Raw genomic sequence first — 17,565 nt, 5'->3', positions numbered from 1 at the left:
ACCTGCACAAATTATTGTTCTTCCAGACCTTCCCTAAAAAAAACTACATGTGTGTATGCATGCATATATGTGCCTCTCTGCTCATTTTATGTTTGTGAGCTTTAGTCATAGTTGGAACTTAGTGTTCTGTAATATTAGAAACAATGTGTATATTATGACCACATATCTGCAGAATTCATTCTGGGATTGGAAATAGTGTTATGATTTCACTGTGTTAGGTGAAGGCTTCCAAAAGGGAAGAATAATTAGAACTGGTGCTGTCTTCAGCATGTTCTGTCCTGTAAGGGACTGCTGTTTTACATGCTGCTGGAAAATGGGACCCATCCTTGAAATGATTACGTGAGAACTGTTATTTAAACTGGTGGGCAAGAAAGGTGGCAAAAACTACAGTTGCAATTGGGTAGCTTGGTAAAGCTCCCTTTTAGGAAGATACAGACCAACCTAAATCTCCACAAAGATCATCTGTTGTAATCTATTCTCATGATATCCTGTGATTCTAAGTTTTCTAAGTGCATTCATACTTAGTGATTAAATGTGGGAAGTTGTCTTGTTCCCAGAGAGTATAAGTAACGTCTTTCTGCTTTGCTTAAATGGTCAGTTTGATCAGAATAACATCATTCCATATTACTGGTTCCAGCCAGAACTATGACAGACGTGTATCAAAATTCCTTATGCAGACATACCTTTACCCATGAAGTTCAAAAGTACATAATGTAGTGAAGAGCATGCACCCATTAATCATCACAGGGAACATCACTCAAAAGTGAATATTTATAACATAGGATATTTGAAATGTAGGTTTCAATGCAGGGTAATTGGAATTAATCAGATTAAGAAGTCCTGTCTGCCCTAGCAAAAGCCTGCTTTTTCTAGTTGATATGGACAAAAATATAGATTGCAAAAGCAGTGGAACACTGGGGCCACGTGGGGCATGTCTGGTGTTGAAAATATAACGGACTCCCAACTCTAATCATAAGGAGTAACTGAAAATAATATAGTTCTAAGGTGTCTGGATTTTTAGGCTTACATAGCTCTTGTATTAACTTTACTCTCATTTTGTTTCCTAACCCATGTTAGAATGGATACACCCCTCTACACATTGCTGCCAAGAAAAATCAGATGCAGATAGCTACCACACTGTTGAACTACGGGGCTGAGACCAACATTTTGACCAAACAGGGAGTGACACCACTTCATTTAGCCTCCCAAGAAGGTCACACAGACATGGTGACATTGCTTTTGGAGAAAGGAGCCAATATCCACGTGGCAACAAAGGTAACTCACAACTGGATACAAAGTGCTATCTATGTCAGGAGCATCCAGGAAAACATAGAACACAGTATGAAATTGAGGTCATGCTCTCAGAAATTCTCCACTGTATGCATATTTGTGAGTCTGCAGAAGTGACAAAGGTGGGCAAGCAGTAGAAGTGAGGAGAGAATACATAGGAGTGGAAGATAGATTGATTGGTTAACCTGTATCATGGGATTAATAACTTCACTGTGTAGCCCACTACAGGATCTGCAGCTCTTTGCTGTGAACAGAGAAAAATGGTGTACAACCTGCTCTGATAGAGAGGTAACGGGAGAAAAGAGACTAGGTAAAATGGTTTCTGAGGCATTCAGAAAGGTGGGACAGCTGCAGTTTTATTGTGTTGCAACCTTGCCATCTCTCAGCTGTTTCAGGTATGTTCCTCAAATTTTACATTAGATCCAAAGGATGAGGAATGTAAAATTCTGGAGTTTTTGGGTCTGTGGGTTTATTTAATTACATATAACAGAAACCTGAGAGCTGCAGTCCAAAATAATTTAGTGCCAGCAAAGGCTCTTTATTACCATATATCTTACCCATCAACAATCTTGCCAAGGTGAAGAAATGAGCAGCAGATAACATAACTACAGTATTAGTGGAGTAGTGAGTGAAAAAGAAAACTGCTCTGGAGAATCTGTCCAATCCTTTCAGTTTCCTGTGGTAATACTTGATGGGCCTACGTAGAAGATAAGTGTAGAGAAAACCTAGATTTTCATAGCTCACCAGATTTATATGGGCATATATATAAATCTTATTTACCTAAAATTGAAAGCCTGTAGTTTTTGATCGTACAAGTCAAAATGATTGACTCAAGTCTCTCATTGTCTAGTATTAATATTGTATGTTATACGACCAATAAGGGACAGTGTAGTTTTCACTTCTCTCAGTAAGTGTATTCCCTTCCTTGCTCATGGCCAAGCGCCATGAGTATCACAGTGAGTTTTCAGTTAATTACTATATCCATTTGGCATCTTTGAGTGGGATGTGTTTCGGGGTTAGTTTCTTCATTCTGACTCTTGCCTGCAGTTGTTAAGGCTCCCTCCTCTCCCATCTGAGAAGTGGGAAGCACAACACCCTAATTTATTAGTGGGACTCTCAGCTTCCTTAGTGATGTTATACTATAAAATCCAAGTGTGATCATGGCTGCCTGAGGCATTTACTCTGTTGTTATGGTGATGTAATTTCTGTGAAGCTATTTGTCAGCCAGACAAAAGGAGCATCAACTCTACTTTGTTTAAAACATATATTTAGAAGCTGTAGTTAGAGTCTCTTCATCTTTTAAAGATGAGAAAGTGAGAAAGGCTATATTTGTAATGTAAAGGTTTTATTTATTTATTTGTTTATTTTTTATATTCAATTTCCAGACTGGACTGACGTCCCTACACCTTGCAGCTCAAGAAGATAAAGTAAACGTAGCTGAAATACTCACAAAGCATGGTGCAAACCAAGATGCTCAGACAAAGGTAAAACATGGCGTGGCTACTTGTCTCCAGTGTGCCAAAGGATACTATCATTATAAAGGAATATTCCACTGAACTTGCAGTTTTATTTCTATGTTCTCTTGTAGCTTGGTTATACACCTTTAATTGTGGCATGTCACTATGGAAACATCAAAATGGTGAATTTTCTTCTCAAGCAGGGAGCAAATGTCAATGCTAAAACAAAGGTAAAGAATTTTTCATTCTTTCTTGTGCTCTTTATTGTGAACTTGTTAATGAAATGCTTCAGATACATACCACTAAGTACCTAGGAACTGTAATTACTGACTGGTAGACGTCAACATGTTTTGATCTATGGCTACAGTGGAATACATTCTGTCTGCTGCATCACCTTGTTGAATGTTCACAAAAGAAAAGTCAGATAACTCTTTGGGATTATGTAAGGGAATTGGTATTTTTTGTTGTGGTGGTTTTATTTGGTTTTGTTTTCTCCTTTTCGTTTGCAACTAACAAGTTTATTTCTGATTTCATTCATACGTGGCTTACACTAGTGTAATGCTGATGTGTTGCCAAACTACAGTTCCGAAACTGAGTGATTCCAAGTTCTCTCTGATCTGATCTGGGTGAAGAGTGGGAAAAATTATTCACAACCAAAGCATGTGTGACATGACTTACTCAGGACAGGTTGGGGTTTTTTTTGAGGGGGAGCTGGTTATGCTATTATCGACTGATTCTACTGAAGTCAACTGAGCTGCCTGTAGCCAAATACTGAATGTAATCCACAGACTTTAGCAATTTCTTCCAGTGCAAATGCTCATTTCAATTGATGGCATAATTTCTTTTAGAAATGTCTGAAAAAGAGCAGAATTATGCAGACCAAATTTTCTAATCTAATTGCTGGTGTTTGTTTTTCTTCTTTATTTGCTTTTACGGTAACCACCGTGGATTACAGAATGGGTACACTCCTCTCCACCAAGCTGCTCAACAAGGTCACACTCACATCATTAATGTCCTTCTCCAACATGGAGCTAAGCCCAATGCCATCACCACCGTAAGTGTGAAGTGCTTGTGGGAAGTGTTTCTCTGAATAGTTCCTTCCTTTCTAGGGCTAAAGAGCAAACCTTTGATTTGGTGAAAGTTTTCTTTGTACAGCTTGTTGTCAGATGTGTAAATGTAATATTTCTTCTCTTTTTTGTTATATGGCAGTTCATTTATAACTCACTGCAGTAAGCTAAATGTGAGATGAAGAAACTGCTTTCTGAGTGGCAGTGTCTTGGTTTCATTGCCTGGCACAGCTTTTTCTAATGCCAGCTAGGAATGCAACTTTCTTGTCTCATGTTGATGTTATTTGTCACCTCTACTTGGACAGTGTTTAAAATGCATCCAGAAAGTCCAAAACATGAGTCCTTCCTCAGAGCTGCCCAGGTAACCATTATTCCAACTGCATGAAGTTATCCAAGATAGCAGTTTATGTTACATTATCCAAAATCTTAGTATCTAAGCCATGTATCCAAGATTCTAATTTGTGCTTATTGTCAAGCAAGAAAGCCTTGCAGTCAGCTTCTGTGATTGAAGGTTCTACTAGACACCTTCAGTGTTCAATCTTCTAGTTTGGATTGTAAACCCAACTCTTACCAAAATCCAAGGAGAGTCTCAAGACTGCGTCTGCCCAGCAGTTTGTGTGCCTTATCAGGTTCTAGCTCTGTTGTTCACACAATGCTACTTTTATGTTGATGTATGAGAATTTTGACCTGCAGCAGCTGACTACTAGGGGATATGGGAGTGGGGTATGAGATATTAACTTGTAAGTGACAGTAACAGTCATGTTATTTGTTTTGTGAAGATCCTTACCAGTTCATTTTGTGCTGCTAGCTCACAAACCCCATGTTGCTTTATGGTTCCTGAGATAGTCTAATGCACAGGAACTTAAACTGTAGATAACTCAACCTGGTACTGAAGGAGGGAGAAGACTTCAGGCTGATATTCTGCACACAGAGCAGTGGTATCGCAAGAGAAATCATTCTGTACGGTGGCTTTCCATGTCTCCCCTAGTAGGCCAGCTTGTTTTTTAATGTAAATCTAGGTAACCCATGACACATGCTTTAATTCAAAGTAATATAAAACAGTTCAGGGTGCAACTCTGAATGACGAATCATAGAATATGCTCCTTCTCTCCACTCCCCAAGCTGAATACTGTGGAGCCATGTGACTTAAAGCAGCCTCTGTGGCCACTTAGGCTGAACTGTCTGCCAGTCACGTTGGTTAGTTCTGCTGGGAAGTTATGCCCTCAAAAGAGTTGTGGATGATTTAGCAAGTTTCTGATACTTCAAGTATTTTTATGTTTTATTTTTTTTGTGAGAGAAGGTTCATTAATTTTGCTTCCTGTTGTGTCTGGCTTTTTGCTGCAGAGGAAATGCTCCTTGAAATAAATTACCATGGACGCTATTTTGAGGCAGTTTGAATAGAATTTTAAATGCAGTGAGACAGACAGCAATCTTAATTACTGTTCCTTTAAATTGAGAACTTACACACTAGGTTCATAAATTCGAATTAATAATACCTCTCAACCTATTTTAATGTTCTAAGTGATTGATTGAAGATAAATACACCTAAGTAGTGACTGAATTACCATTTCAATGTGTGTTTACTGAATAGCATGTATCTAATGGGCATGTATACTGCAAATAAGCTTATTTAAATGGGAAACAGTTTCCAGCCTTATATAGGTTTTCATGCTTGGTACATCATCAGCTTTTATTTACTATTACAGCATGTAAAATTTTGTTGTAAAGTGGAACAGAATTGTATGTGGAGTATACAGCCATAGTCTTGTATTCCAAAAGAGGGACTGTACCAGTTAAAGCTGTAACAGTTTCAGCTGGAAATGGAAGTCTAAGATTTTTAAATATATATATATATATATTTTTTTTTTTAGAAGAGTCTCTCTCATGTAAAGCAGTTTATGCAACATGAACCATGAACTTATGCAAACGAGACATCCTGTACAGTAGAATTTGACCACCTAAGGGTTAAACCATACCGCCCTTTTTAAAATAATTCAGACTAGCAGGCGGATGTATGTGTTGTGTTACCATGGGAACCAGAGCTATAGTCTTAAAGGAGTTGCAAAGACAGAGTCAGATGTAACAGTAAAAAAAACAGTGATTTTCCTAGGCTGCGCCTTGTTTTGGATGGAAATGCTGGCTCATGCAGTGTTGAGAGTGATCTCATTGGTTCACATCACAATCCTCCCTCTCATTTCTCTCTCTCTCTTCCCTTCTCCTTTTCTCTTCAGAATGGTAACACTGCCTTAGCTATTGCTAGGCGTCTGGGATATATCTCAGTGGTCGATACGCTGAAGGTTGTAACGGAGGAGATTACTACCACCACAACTGTGAGTTGTAGACGCATTAAAATCTCTCTGTTTTTTATTCAGAATGTTGTCTTTCTCTTCTATGCTCAGATTCTCCACAAACCTCTTTTTATTTTCTGGTCTAAGTCCCTTTTTCTGTTTGATTTTTGCAAAAGTGCTATAGTGCTTTCAGTATGTTTTTTTAAGCATGTAGAAGTGTCTGTGATACATTAGGTTTTACTGAGTCAGATAACAGATTTTATTTGCATACAGATGGAAAACAACTATTCAGGGACTGAGTAAAACTTTTTTATTTCTGGAGATAGGTTCAAGCTGCAAATCCAAACTTCCCAGAAGTTTGTGAGCTGTTTAGATCCTGTCTTGTCTTTTTACCTCTCCCTTTCACTCTCACCTTATGGTTCCACACTTCTTGTAACACCTGCTGGGGCTTAAACATTGCAGCACACCACAGCAAGCTTCTTAGTGTTTGAACTGTACCAGCCATGGAGCAGTGCCAGCCTTAATGTTGTTTGCTCTGAATCACATTGATCATTTTTTTTTTCCACTCAAATGGATCCTGTTTTTCCAAAATGTGGAAGAATTTCTGTGTATATGCTGAGTCCTCTGTGTTCTTGGTAATCTGTATTTTTACTTCAGAGTTCATGAATAATAGCTGCTGAACATCAGCCAGATGGTGCTGTTCCTTTAAGCCAGGAAAAACACAGATTCTGACAATCTGGAAGGGGAGGGTTTTCTCTTCTTGGACTTCTACCTCCCATTTATGACTTCTTAGCATTTAGGAAGGGAGGATGTCATAAATAGTGCATCATTTAAAAAATCAATTTTAATATAAACTTCCATTACTGCATTTTATCTTGAAACCTTGCTGTAGATTCATTGCTTTTGTTTTTTAATGCAAGAAAATTTAGAAGTTTAGAAAACATATCAGATCTAAGTGTCACCCAGGAGCTCACAGATGTGAAAATCCACAGATTACTGGTAACTTTATTACTTCAAAGATGCCACTGCTCAAATAGGGAAGGGACTGGGGGGAGAAATCCAAACTGTTTTGTATAAGACATCCATCCCACAAAAATAAAAATAAATAAATAAATAAAAATAAGGAAAAGAATAATTTTTATTTTGCTGCATGTTGAGAGCAAGTTCTACTGATATTAACTAAGGAAGATGGAATAAAAGCAGCGTGGTGTAGGGTTACAAATGGAGTGAGCCATAATTTATTAATGGCCTGCAAGAATCAAACTGAGTCAGGTTTGGACAAGGAATTCCAACATAGTTCCAGAAGTCTCTTAATAAAGACTGAATGATTTTGTTAATACTTAGGTTCTTATTTAATTGTATAACACATCTCACATGTGTGTGCATAAGCACTTTCATATCTGTTCAAAGATTTAAAAAATAAATAAATATATTGATAACACTTTGAGAAACATTAGCTCTGTTCTTGAAGGCACATTTTTTTATCCTCAAATGACACCTTTGCTATTCTCTGTGCTCTTATCACCACTTTCTATTTGTGCTTGACAGAAGTTGTAACGTACTTTCTACTGTATGTTGTGTAGCACTGTACAGCCCTGTACACTGTCATGTACATGTGACATGTCTTGTAACAGTAAGAACTCCCCTGTCAAAAGGCACCTGTGGGTTATTTACTTTGGATAAATGTTTCTTTAAACTTTGAGAGTAGTGGAATTTTCTACCTATTACTACATGCTTGAGGTCTGTGATGGAATCAAGCACCAAAAAATACTTGTATAGTGACATATAATGCTTGCATACGAGAGACATTTGAATCTTGTACTGTGCACAAAGCACCATTTTTAAAAGTCAGATGGGAGCCCTCAGTAAAATCAGCAGATTTTTCAGAATTGAATTTGTCTGAATTACACCTTAGAGATATATAGGATGTGAACCACATTATGATTACTGATGATGATTACTGTTGATTAAACATAATTCTGAACAAGTGCTAATAAAGGAGGGAGAAATAGCAGGCGCTCTCAGGCACTCCCTGTAGTAAAGTTCTCCAGACAGCAGGGGTTAGCAATTGCTAAAGCAGAACACAGCATTTAGTACTGAAAAAAAGTTACTGTCACCATAGCTACTTCATTCTCTAAGGTTGTAGTGGAGTGATGCATGGAGGATTTTAGAGAGGTCAGTTCTTTATTAATATTCAAGTCACTGGCATTTAACTTGAAGAAAACATCTTGAATGCCAAAGCCTTTGGTCTAACTCTGAACAAATGTTCTTACTTACACAAGTATCAGTGAAGCTACATGAATATAAAGCTTAAGAGACAACACAGTGCATGTATTTTTACTTAGTTTAGAAATGAATAGGAAGTCAATCAGAATAAGCCAGGCTTTCAAAGGTTTACTCTGCAATTAAGTTTGGGGTTGTTTGTGCAAACAGACATAAACATCCCATGGACAAATTAATACACGAGGAGCTGCTTTTTGTTAATGTTGAGTAAGCAGTTGCTGAATGAGCATGTGGTTTTATGTACATACATCTGAATTATTGTACTTGAACACAATGGAAGTTTTAAATACAGAAGCTTAAAGTGAGGTACGTAATTGAACTGTCGGTGATGCTGAACAGTGGTGATATTGAGAAATATGCACTGAGCAATTTGCAAAGTGGGCCATTCATGGGATTAGATAAGGATTTCAAATTTTGAGAGTATTTGACTTCTTTTGATGTGCCTATAAATTTTAAAAAAAATCAAGTACTATGAAAGAGCTTGTATAAAGCAAAAATAAATTCCCAGCTTCTGTTATCCTATTGAATTTAGTGTTGCAGTGATGTCATTGCAAAGTTTTTCTTCTTCTGAAATACACAAACACATCCATATACATCAGTTTTCTTTTCCAAACTTTTTCTTGGTTTTAAATTATGAAATAATTTTCTTATACTGAGGGGGAAATCAGGAAATAAAATATCACTGTCAATATTTATTTGTCAATAAATAATATCTGAGATTTTGCTTTACAGGGACCAGGATGCATGTGATTTAGAAATAAGTTGATATTGTGATAAATAAACCTTAGCTACAAGGGTCTGCAGATCTAAGCAAATACTAAGACAATATACCCAACATATAGCTTGTGACCTCCTGTATTTGTAGCATCCTTTCACTTCTGTGTTCTTCTAATGAAACAGATCTTGTCCTTAAGGTGAAGTGGGGAACCAAGTTTTCTTGGATAAATTTTGGTCATACAAGCATACGAAACGTTTTGTGACTCTTAGGTAGTACACTTCTTTCCCCTTCCTTCAGAACCTGATTATCTCCTGTCTATTTGTTCTCCTGAATTTTCAGTTATTTTACATGAAGAGCATACAGTACAGATATAATTACAGTGGCGATTACAATGCTAAAAATTGGTACTTAGATACACAATAGTAATTTGCTTGAAAAATATACAGCCCACTTCAGTTGGGCTTATTTCTTTAGCACAGTTTTGGTGATTCTTTTGATATTTAGAATGAGTTTAATTGTTGAAGAGATGAGGTCAGTGTCACCTGAACAACAGCTTGCTCTGCATCTGTCACAGGTGGCTTTGATGATCTAATGCCCTACTGCTGCCTGACTTTTCTGCCTGAGACAAGCTGTGGCAGTGCAATGGGGAACATCAGATACATCAGTGGAGGCATTTAGTGAATATAAACTTATTTTTTCAATGCAGAGCAAAAAGCAACAGAAATGAGTGGTTTAATGATTGTGTGTAAGAATAACTTTAGGAAGCCTAATTAAGATTTCCATTTGAAGCAAATGTCATTGGCCTTTCCGTGTATCTCAAGAGGGTGAACAGAAAACAGCTGTCATAGTTAAATTCATTTTCATAAATGTAAAGCAGACTCATTAAACACATTTCCAGAGTAATCACAGTTGCTAAGTTAGTTATTTTTAGAGATGTAGTATCTTAGAATAATCGAAAGTGCCATCTTTGTCAGTTTGTTAGCCATATAGAAATCTGAAGCAGAATTTGGAAAGACATGATAAGCTTGGTGTCAGTGGGCATTTTCCCAAAGTCGTGCTGCATAAAGTCCTTGAGATTTGGCTGACATTAACTGTCACACAGATTATATACTCTTTCACTGCTTCTGCGTATAATGTTAATTTATACTTGATAGATACCATCCCCAATGGGGAGTGAAGTGTGACCTCAGTGGGAGTTTCATAAGACGCGTGTACTCTTCACATTCCCCTCCATGCCAGATGGGCACATCTGCTGCTACATACCTTAAAGGGATGATGTGATTTCCCTCCACAGTTCCTCAGCGAAGCTCACTGGCTGCAGATCTGGGTGGAGCTAGGGAAATATTTTTCTGTTGTGACTAATGCTGTTCTGATCGCTGCTGTTATTTCAATCCCTGACATTTTGTCTCCTGTATTGTAACACACTTAAGAGTTTCTTTTAGACACAGCTTTCTTACACATTGCACTTTTAACAGTTTTATTAAATTCTTTATCTCCTTCTCCAAGGTCTGTCTTGGTGCTAAAAGGATGCCCCCATTTTTAATTCAGCACCCATGAGCATCTTGTGTTTCCTTCTGGAAGTCATTTATGCAGATCAAATCATATTAAAAAACATCTCACAACATTCTCTTGCTCTGTTCTCTTGCACTTAAAATGTCCTTCCAGCTGTACTTGATCCATTTTTGCTCTCACCACAAAATCAGAATTTCCACATAACTTTGTTCTGCTTTGCACATGATTTGGGGGAATATACAGGATTTATTAAATGGATGTCATTAATATGCAGTGTAGTCACTTTCAGGGGGTGAGGGGAGAAGGAAATATTTCAAGTGATCTGTGTAGATTGCTCACATCTTTTTTTAGTTTAAAAATTTCACATCATTCATAACTTCATTTCCAAGTGCTTTACTATTTAATAATTTCCATATGCCACATGCAACTTTCTGAAACTCTTCTGTAGACATTACCTAATTCGTTTTAAAATCATCTTGGAAACATTGAACTGAATTGTTCTGCATGCAGCACTTACAAATACATTTGCTTAGAGCTTGCTTTTCTTAACCTTTTTTCCCTCTCTGATCAGCTCATTATCTTTTATTTTGTGTTGTACTTTTCTGACAGAGCAAATCTTGCCTTATACAGCACCGTGAACGGGAACTTGTGAAGTAATGATGAAGGATAATGCTAAGGGGATGGGAATCGTTATAAAGTATCTCAGCAGATCCTACTGTTGCTGCTGTTGAAATATTCAATGATAATATTCTTTGCTGCTTCTTTTGGTGCTTAATTTGAGGATTAAAGATTCTGTCTTTGCAGACTGTAACAGAGAAGCACAAGCTAAATGTACCCGAAACAATGACTGAGGTCCTGGATGTTTCAGATGAAGAAGGTGAGCAACTCTGCCTAAGTTCCTATTCCATATCACTCGTGCCACCTGTAATACAGGCATAGGATAGCTTCTTAAGTACTTGGACATCTTTATTTTGCAGTGCTTGATCTATGTAATAACTTTTTTTTTTTTTTTAATTTTAATGATGTAGTCATCATGGTATTTGAATAAGAAAGCCAAAAATCAACCCAAACTGGAATCCTGTTTCATTTTCACAAAAAAACCCACAAACCACCCATACTATCTTATCTGAACCAAATCAGCAAAAGAGAACATTTCTTGACATTTTTGAATTCAGATGTAATGCTTTTCTAAAGCTGAATTTGACCCTCTCATAAGGAGGAATTTGAGCAGTAAATATTTTGGCTCGCTGCCACTTATTTCAGATACATTTACCTAAGAGTTTTGCTTAATTGGAAACATGCATGTAAGAAGAGGCGTAAGGTGGAAGGTAAGGAGGCTGCTCCCTAGAGGGGGGCGTTTGGCACACACAAGTCACAGATGGATATTGCATGACATAAAGTAACAACATGCTAATAACTTGGCACTTTGGTCCTGGATGTTTCTATGTGTACAGACAAGAGGCATATGTTATATTGCTTAGCTAAGTTCCTCAAAAAGTTCTGTGAACTTCTGTAGGGATTGCTAAAGTACTGTGGTTTTAAGAATTAAGGAAATAACTTTAAAATGTCCCTGATGAATGGCAGCTTACAAATTTTTATCACCATAGCATCTGATGAATGCACATCTATTTGCAAAAAGAAGAAAAAAGTTCTAAGTTCTTCTTGATGATTAATGGTATTAACTAATATTATAGTATCTTACGTATGCTATTTCATTCTTACTATTGCTGTTATTATTCTTTTGTATAAATAATTTGTAGAGTGATTATGATTTCAAAAAATCCAAAGCTATTAGGAACACAAGTTGAAGGTGCTGGTTAATTCGTTCGTTTATTTTCTTTTCTTTTTACAAAGAGCAGAAATCTGCTTGTGGGTCCAAATTTTACTTGAAGTTAATGGCATTCATATTCCTAAACTGTTCATATTACTCTGAGAGTTATGCTGATTAATGAATTACATTCTTGATAAAATACTGTGTTTGGGCTCCAGATACTGTTTGCTTACTTATTTTGAGTGCTTACAAAACTTCAAGTGAAAGCAACCATGTATAATTTTTTTTTAATATTGAAGACCTGTAGCATCACATTCACTTTGATTTCATTTCCTTTCATTCTTGAGAACTACTCTTGAGCTATCTTTAAATCTGGAAAGCATAGTGTGTCTTTCTACTTCTACAGAATTCATGTTTGGGGTATTCCTTTTTCTCAAGTGAATCTATATGTTGCACAGCCTTTAAACATTCTGATGATGAACGCTTCAGTGATGGGGAAGTATATAATGGCACGAGTGTCATTAGCAGAAATTCGTGGAGTAAGATTTACAAACTTTCTCTTTTTGTTTGACTTGGTGTGTTTGTTTCTTGTGCAACAAATTTTTTCTTAATCTGGGTTCCTAACACTGCTTCATTCTGTTACTTTTAAAAAATATGGACAAAGGGAAAATCCAAGGTTTACTACCTGTATTTTTAGTTAATTGGCAGAAAGTACTGTGACAGTCCAGCATGACTAATGATCACCAGCGCATTGAATTAACATTCTCTCCTTTCTGTTACTGTCTGACACCTACTGTTTGTCAATAATGAGCTGATATGATAGAAGTACTTTGGCATGTTGCCTTTCAAGCCTGTGCTGAGTGCCCATACTGATGAGCACCTGTGTGATCCTGCTGCAGGTTGCCTTGCAGGTTGGCCAAAATTAAAGCTCTTCATGCCATTGTCCTTGTAAAAACAGTTTCTAGAGGCAAAACATCAAATATGTTGCAAAAATTGCTAATGTGGATGGTATTTATCACAAGAGCATAAAATAGCTGGGGGCTATTTGGAGAACTTCCTAAACAAAGAACATTAACCCATTAGTGATTATGTAGTCTTTGTCAGAGGCTAGCAAAAGGTTTCTGCAATACTGTGTTCTCAACAGCTTTCGAGTGGCACAGCGTGTTCTGAAATCAATTAATATGACATGATAAATCTGTCAGTTGTAGTCATACAATGATAAAGTTGATCACAACAAGACTTTTGGAGCAAATAAATATTTCAGATCCCATTATGGAAACTCTTTATCATGGGTGATTAGGATTTTGCATTTTGCCAGGGAAACAGTTGTTTTGTGTACGTGGTGTATTTTTACATTAACAGCGCGGTATTCCTACTCCTAAAATCCAGTCTTAGCAGTATGAAATAAAGAACCACATAGCCTATCAAATACTTTGGCTTGGCATGTAAGGAATTTAATTTTCACATATCACTTTCACATTAAGCACTTAGTGTTGTTACTTGGAATTCTTTACCTTTTACTGTACCTTAATACGGTCTTCCCTTCAACACAACAAGGTTGTTTTCTTTTTTAATTTTTATTTTAAAATTGGTTTTGATTCAATTTTTAAAAAAAATAGATTATTGGTTTTTTTTTTAATGTGTCAGATTTAAGTACAGAAGCAGGTGCGCCTTGTCATGAACACACACATGCACATGTGTTTTTTTGCTGCTACTTTCAGTGTACTGTAGTCAACCATGAAGAATGTTTATGGATAATCAGACACTGTTATTTGCTCGACACTGCACAGAGTCATAACAGTGCAGATGTAGAACAATCAGTGTTCAGAAGATCATGCTTGATCATGAAAAACAAACAAAAAGGTTAAGAATGTGGTTCTCCTCTAGAATCAGGACAGCAGTTCAGATTTTGACAGGCATAGATGTTATGTGATGAGATTCCTGAAACCTGTGTCAGTGCCAGATACAGCAGTACAAGAAAGAAGTTTGCATTTTTATCACTGTATCTGGTTTTGTTATTTGTCTGTACTACTATAGTGTGTAGTTTCTTTAAAGCTGTTGTCACAAAGGAAGTAATTTGCACTTGAGGCGTCCTTACAGCAGTAAAGGACAGTTGCTGCAAAGTATCATTTAAAGTGTCTTTGGGTGAAACCTGCATTTAGTGAAAGTAAGCACATGCAGATGTTTCTGTTCGGACTGAGCCAGTACAGGCACATGATGAAATCTAGGTTTACTTTTTTTTTTTCTTGCATTAATATTGTATTGAGGAGCATGTTGCTGCTTGTCTATTCATTTCTTATATTACTTTAATGGCAAAAGAACTGCATGGACTACACGATTAACCTTTGTGATTCCCATCTGAGATAGAACAAGAAGTGTAGCTCTCCGTATGGAATGTGTGCAATACTGACCAGTAAAACAGGGTATTGAAGAGCTTTCATTTATGTCAGTCTGGACTTCCTTACCTCCAATTCAGTTTTCAATCCAGTTAACCTCTAAAAGCTCTGGTTTCACTGTCCCTTTGAGAATATGTTGATAGATGTAACCACACATTTCTGCATCCTCTGTTATGTCAGCACACATGCTTTACCATGTAGTTCTGACAAGATACTTTTTTTGGCCAGACTACTCTGCAAGCAGAATGAAGTAGTAAAGGTGAAGTAAAAGGTGAGATAGTACTGCACCGATAAAATGCCCGAGGAGGCTGTTCACATTGCATGGATGTTAATTGGGACATTTCAATTGCAGAAAAGGTTTAGGCAAGATTTGAGCAAGCTATCATGTGCAAATAATCAGTGTAGTCTGAAAAATTAGATGGAATCATAATATCCAGATTTAAAGCACCACTATCATGAGGATAGCTTGCCTAAAGGTTGGTAAAGATTCTTCACAGTGCCTGGTTGAAACATGAAGTGTTGTATTCTAACTTTGTATTTCTTGAAAAAAACTCCACCTACAAGTAATGAAATAATATTAAAAATAAGGTCAGTAAGACATAGAAATATCATCATGTCCTTAAATGATTTAATAGATTAAATATACCTGCATATAGTAGTGACAAAAAAAATTTTTGCTTACATGATATTGTAGAGGTTATTTATAATATATTTTATCCTTCTACCTGAGCAAAAGGAGGATTTTTTAATTTATTTAGCCTCTATGTGCCAGACACCCTAATGCAAGAGCAAATCTGAAAGTTGGTTGCCTTTTTTTGTCTGCATCTTGTCAATGCAAAGATACTCAGTGTGATAGTAAGGTAATCAGTTTTTTTCCCTTAGCTTTATTGACATTGTTGCTAGGAGCTGTAAAGAAAAAAGTCACAACAAAGACGTATTTGGATTTGTCCATAGAAATCCTTCAGACAGAATATAGCTTTGTTAGTGTCTGGTATTGTCATTACAAAGGAGTTAAACTTGATTTTGTTGGGGTAGAATCTGCTAAAGATTGCTCACTTGTCAACATTTTAGCAGTGAAAAATTAGAGTTTGTGGATAGGCTGCGAAAATTTTGGCAAGTTTTAAAGAAACCGGTGTTCTTAATTTGCTTCCATGTTATTGAGAGAAAATAGAATTAACCAAACTAGCAGAGAATTATGCAGGTGTGACCAAAAGTACAGACACATTTTTTTTGTGCAAAGAAGGAATAATGCATGAGCAAGACCAGGAGACAGTACTGTATTTACTTACAGATTCTATCCTAAATCATTACTGTATGACCAATTTTGAGCACTGAATAATTTTCTTTGGAGACTGAAGTTAGAGGGAGACGTACAATAGATTCTTCATTGCAGTATATCTTAATCAGCATGTTAAAAAGGGAAAATGTATTTTTGACTGGACCTAACCATCTGATCTAAACGTGTCTTTAAAGCTACTGGATGTTATTCTACTCATCACTGATAGAAGCTGTCTGCCTTTACATTTATTAACCTTAATTAGCAAAAAAATTTCCCAAGCAGAGTAATATTACCCATTCTGTGCAGAGCAGATATCTTGGTCAGCTGTTCCTTCTGGAATGAGACTGACTTTGAAAAGTGATTTGGGTACCAGTATATAACATTTTACAAATCTTTTAAAAACTGCTACGTAAAAAGGTACTTGCCATATGAATTTCACAAAGGCAAAATGAATATTATAAATCCCTTAACTTCAACAAGTGCATAATTTTGCTTACAGATGCCCATACAAATATGGCAAGCTTTCCTTGCTTAGTGTCTGGTGTGTTTCATATTGTGAGAAAATTTACTATGTCATAGTTAATATTTGATGTACACTGAATTTTCTTCTTCATTAGAAGAAAGCATTACTTTGGCGGAAAAAAACACCTGAATCGTTCTCTGTCACTTTCTCCTATGTGTTCTTTTAATAGTATTTTCTCCTCCGAATTCTTTATGGGGTCTGTTTTGTTGCTTCTCTTGTAACCACGCAAGGAACTCATTCAAGTCCCCAGTTGACTGTATATCACATAGTAGTCCCACCAGACCTCAGGCTTGCCGTCACACCAGTTAATATCTGTGACCTTCCAAGGTTTCTGTGGCTTGGAGAGGTGGGAATAGCTTGTCCCAGTTCTAAAAAGAGTACTTTTATTCTTTGTTACGTATATCCAACATAACAGTTTTACAGATACTATAGCTATTACCTCTTGTAATTCAGGGAAGCTCTAAGAGTATGGGAGCCATTAAATAGAGGATTGACCTCTAGGAACTAGAGGTGTCCAAGGCAAGTGTCAGGGAAACTGTGTTATGCATTTCTTTTAAGAAGCTTACATCAGGACTTAATATTGCATTAAAAAAATCATGCTTGCCATAGCTGCCCCTTCTCCATCTGTTACTTGAAAGAAGCAGCAAATATCTGAGGAGCTGTAGACTGCACATTGCAGAGAAAACAGTGATTTTGGCAAATTCATATAGTTGTATCTGTCTATGAAAACATCTATTTAAAGCAATTTCTGGCAGATTATTCACAAGTCTCTTTCTTTTGTTTTTTAACTTTTTCTTATATTTTCTGTTTATTTTGTGAGTAACCATTCCAGAGGAATTCTTATATAGAAGTTATCTTCTATGATTCACTTGAATTGCAGAACGCAGAACCTTTGTTGCTGCTTCCCAGAAGGGGTTGGTGCTGTAGCTGTATAGCCAGAATGGGGTGGTAGAAGATTTAAAACTGCTTCCCTGATCAAAC

The 17,565-nt window shown here is 36.7% G+C and overlaps 1 protein-coding gene across 32 annotated transcripts in view; it reads left to right on the top strand.

Moving 5' to 3' along the window:
- Positions 1–17,565, top strand: part of ANK2 (ankyrin 2) — a 316,117-nt gene that overhangs the window by 233,561 nt on the left and 64,991 nt on the right. For 31 of the 32 annotated variants that reach the window (XM_032444311.1, XM_032444309.1, XM_032444304.1 and 28 more), the window contains 6 exons: positions 1,078–1,275; positions 2,676–2,774; positions 2,879–2,977; positions 3,703–3,801; positions 6,046–6,144; positions 11,420–11,492. In XM_032444311.1, the coding sequence (XP_032300202.1) occupies positions 1,078–1,275; positions 2,676–2,774; positions 2,879–2,977; positions 3,703–3,801; positions 6,046–6,144; positions 11,420–11,492 (667 nt within the window). Of the gene's footprint in view, positions 1–1,077; positions 1,276–2,675; positions 2,775–2,878; positions 2,978–3,702; positions 3,802–6,045; positions 6,145–11,419; positions 11,493–12,844; positions 12,926–17,565 lie in introns of all 32 variants that reach the window. The other variant, XM_015861956.1, reaches the window with a different exon arrangement.

This window comes from Coturnix japonica, chromosome 4 (genome assembly GCF_001577835.2).
Source record: "Coturnix japonica isolate 7356 chromosome 4, Coturnix japonica 2.1, whole genome shotgun sequence".
NCBI classification, from domain to species: Eukaryota; Metazoa; Chordata; class Aves; order Galliformes; family Phasianidae; genus Coturnix; species Coturnix japonica.
The sequence above is the reverse complement of the archived record's forward strand: the minus strand, read 5'-3'. Positions and strand labels throughout refer to the sequence as shown.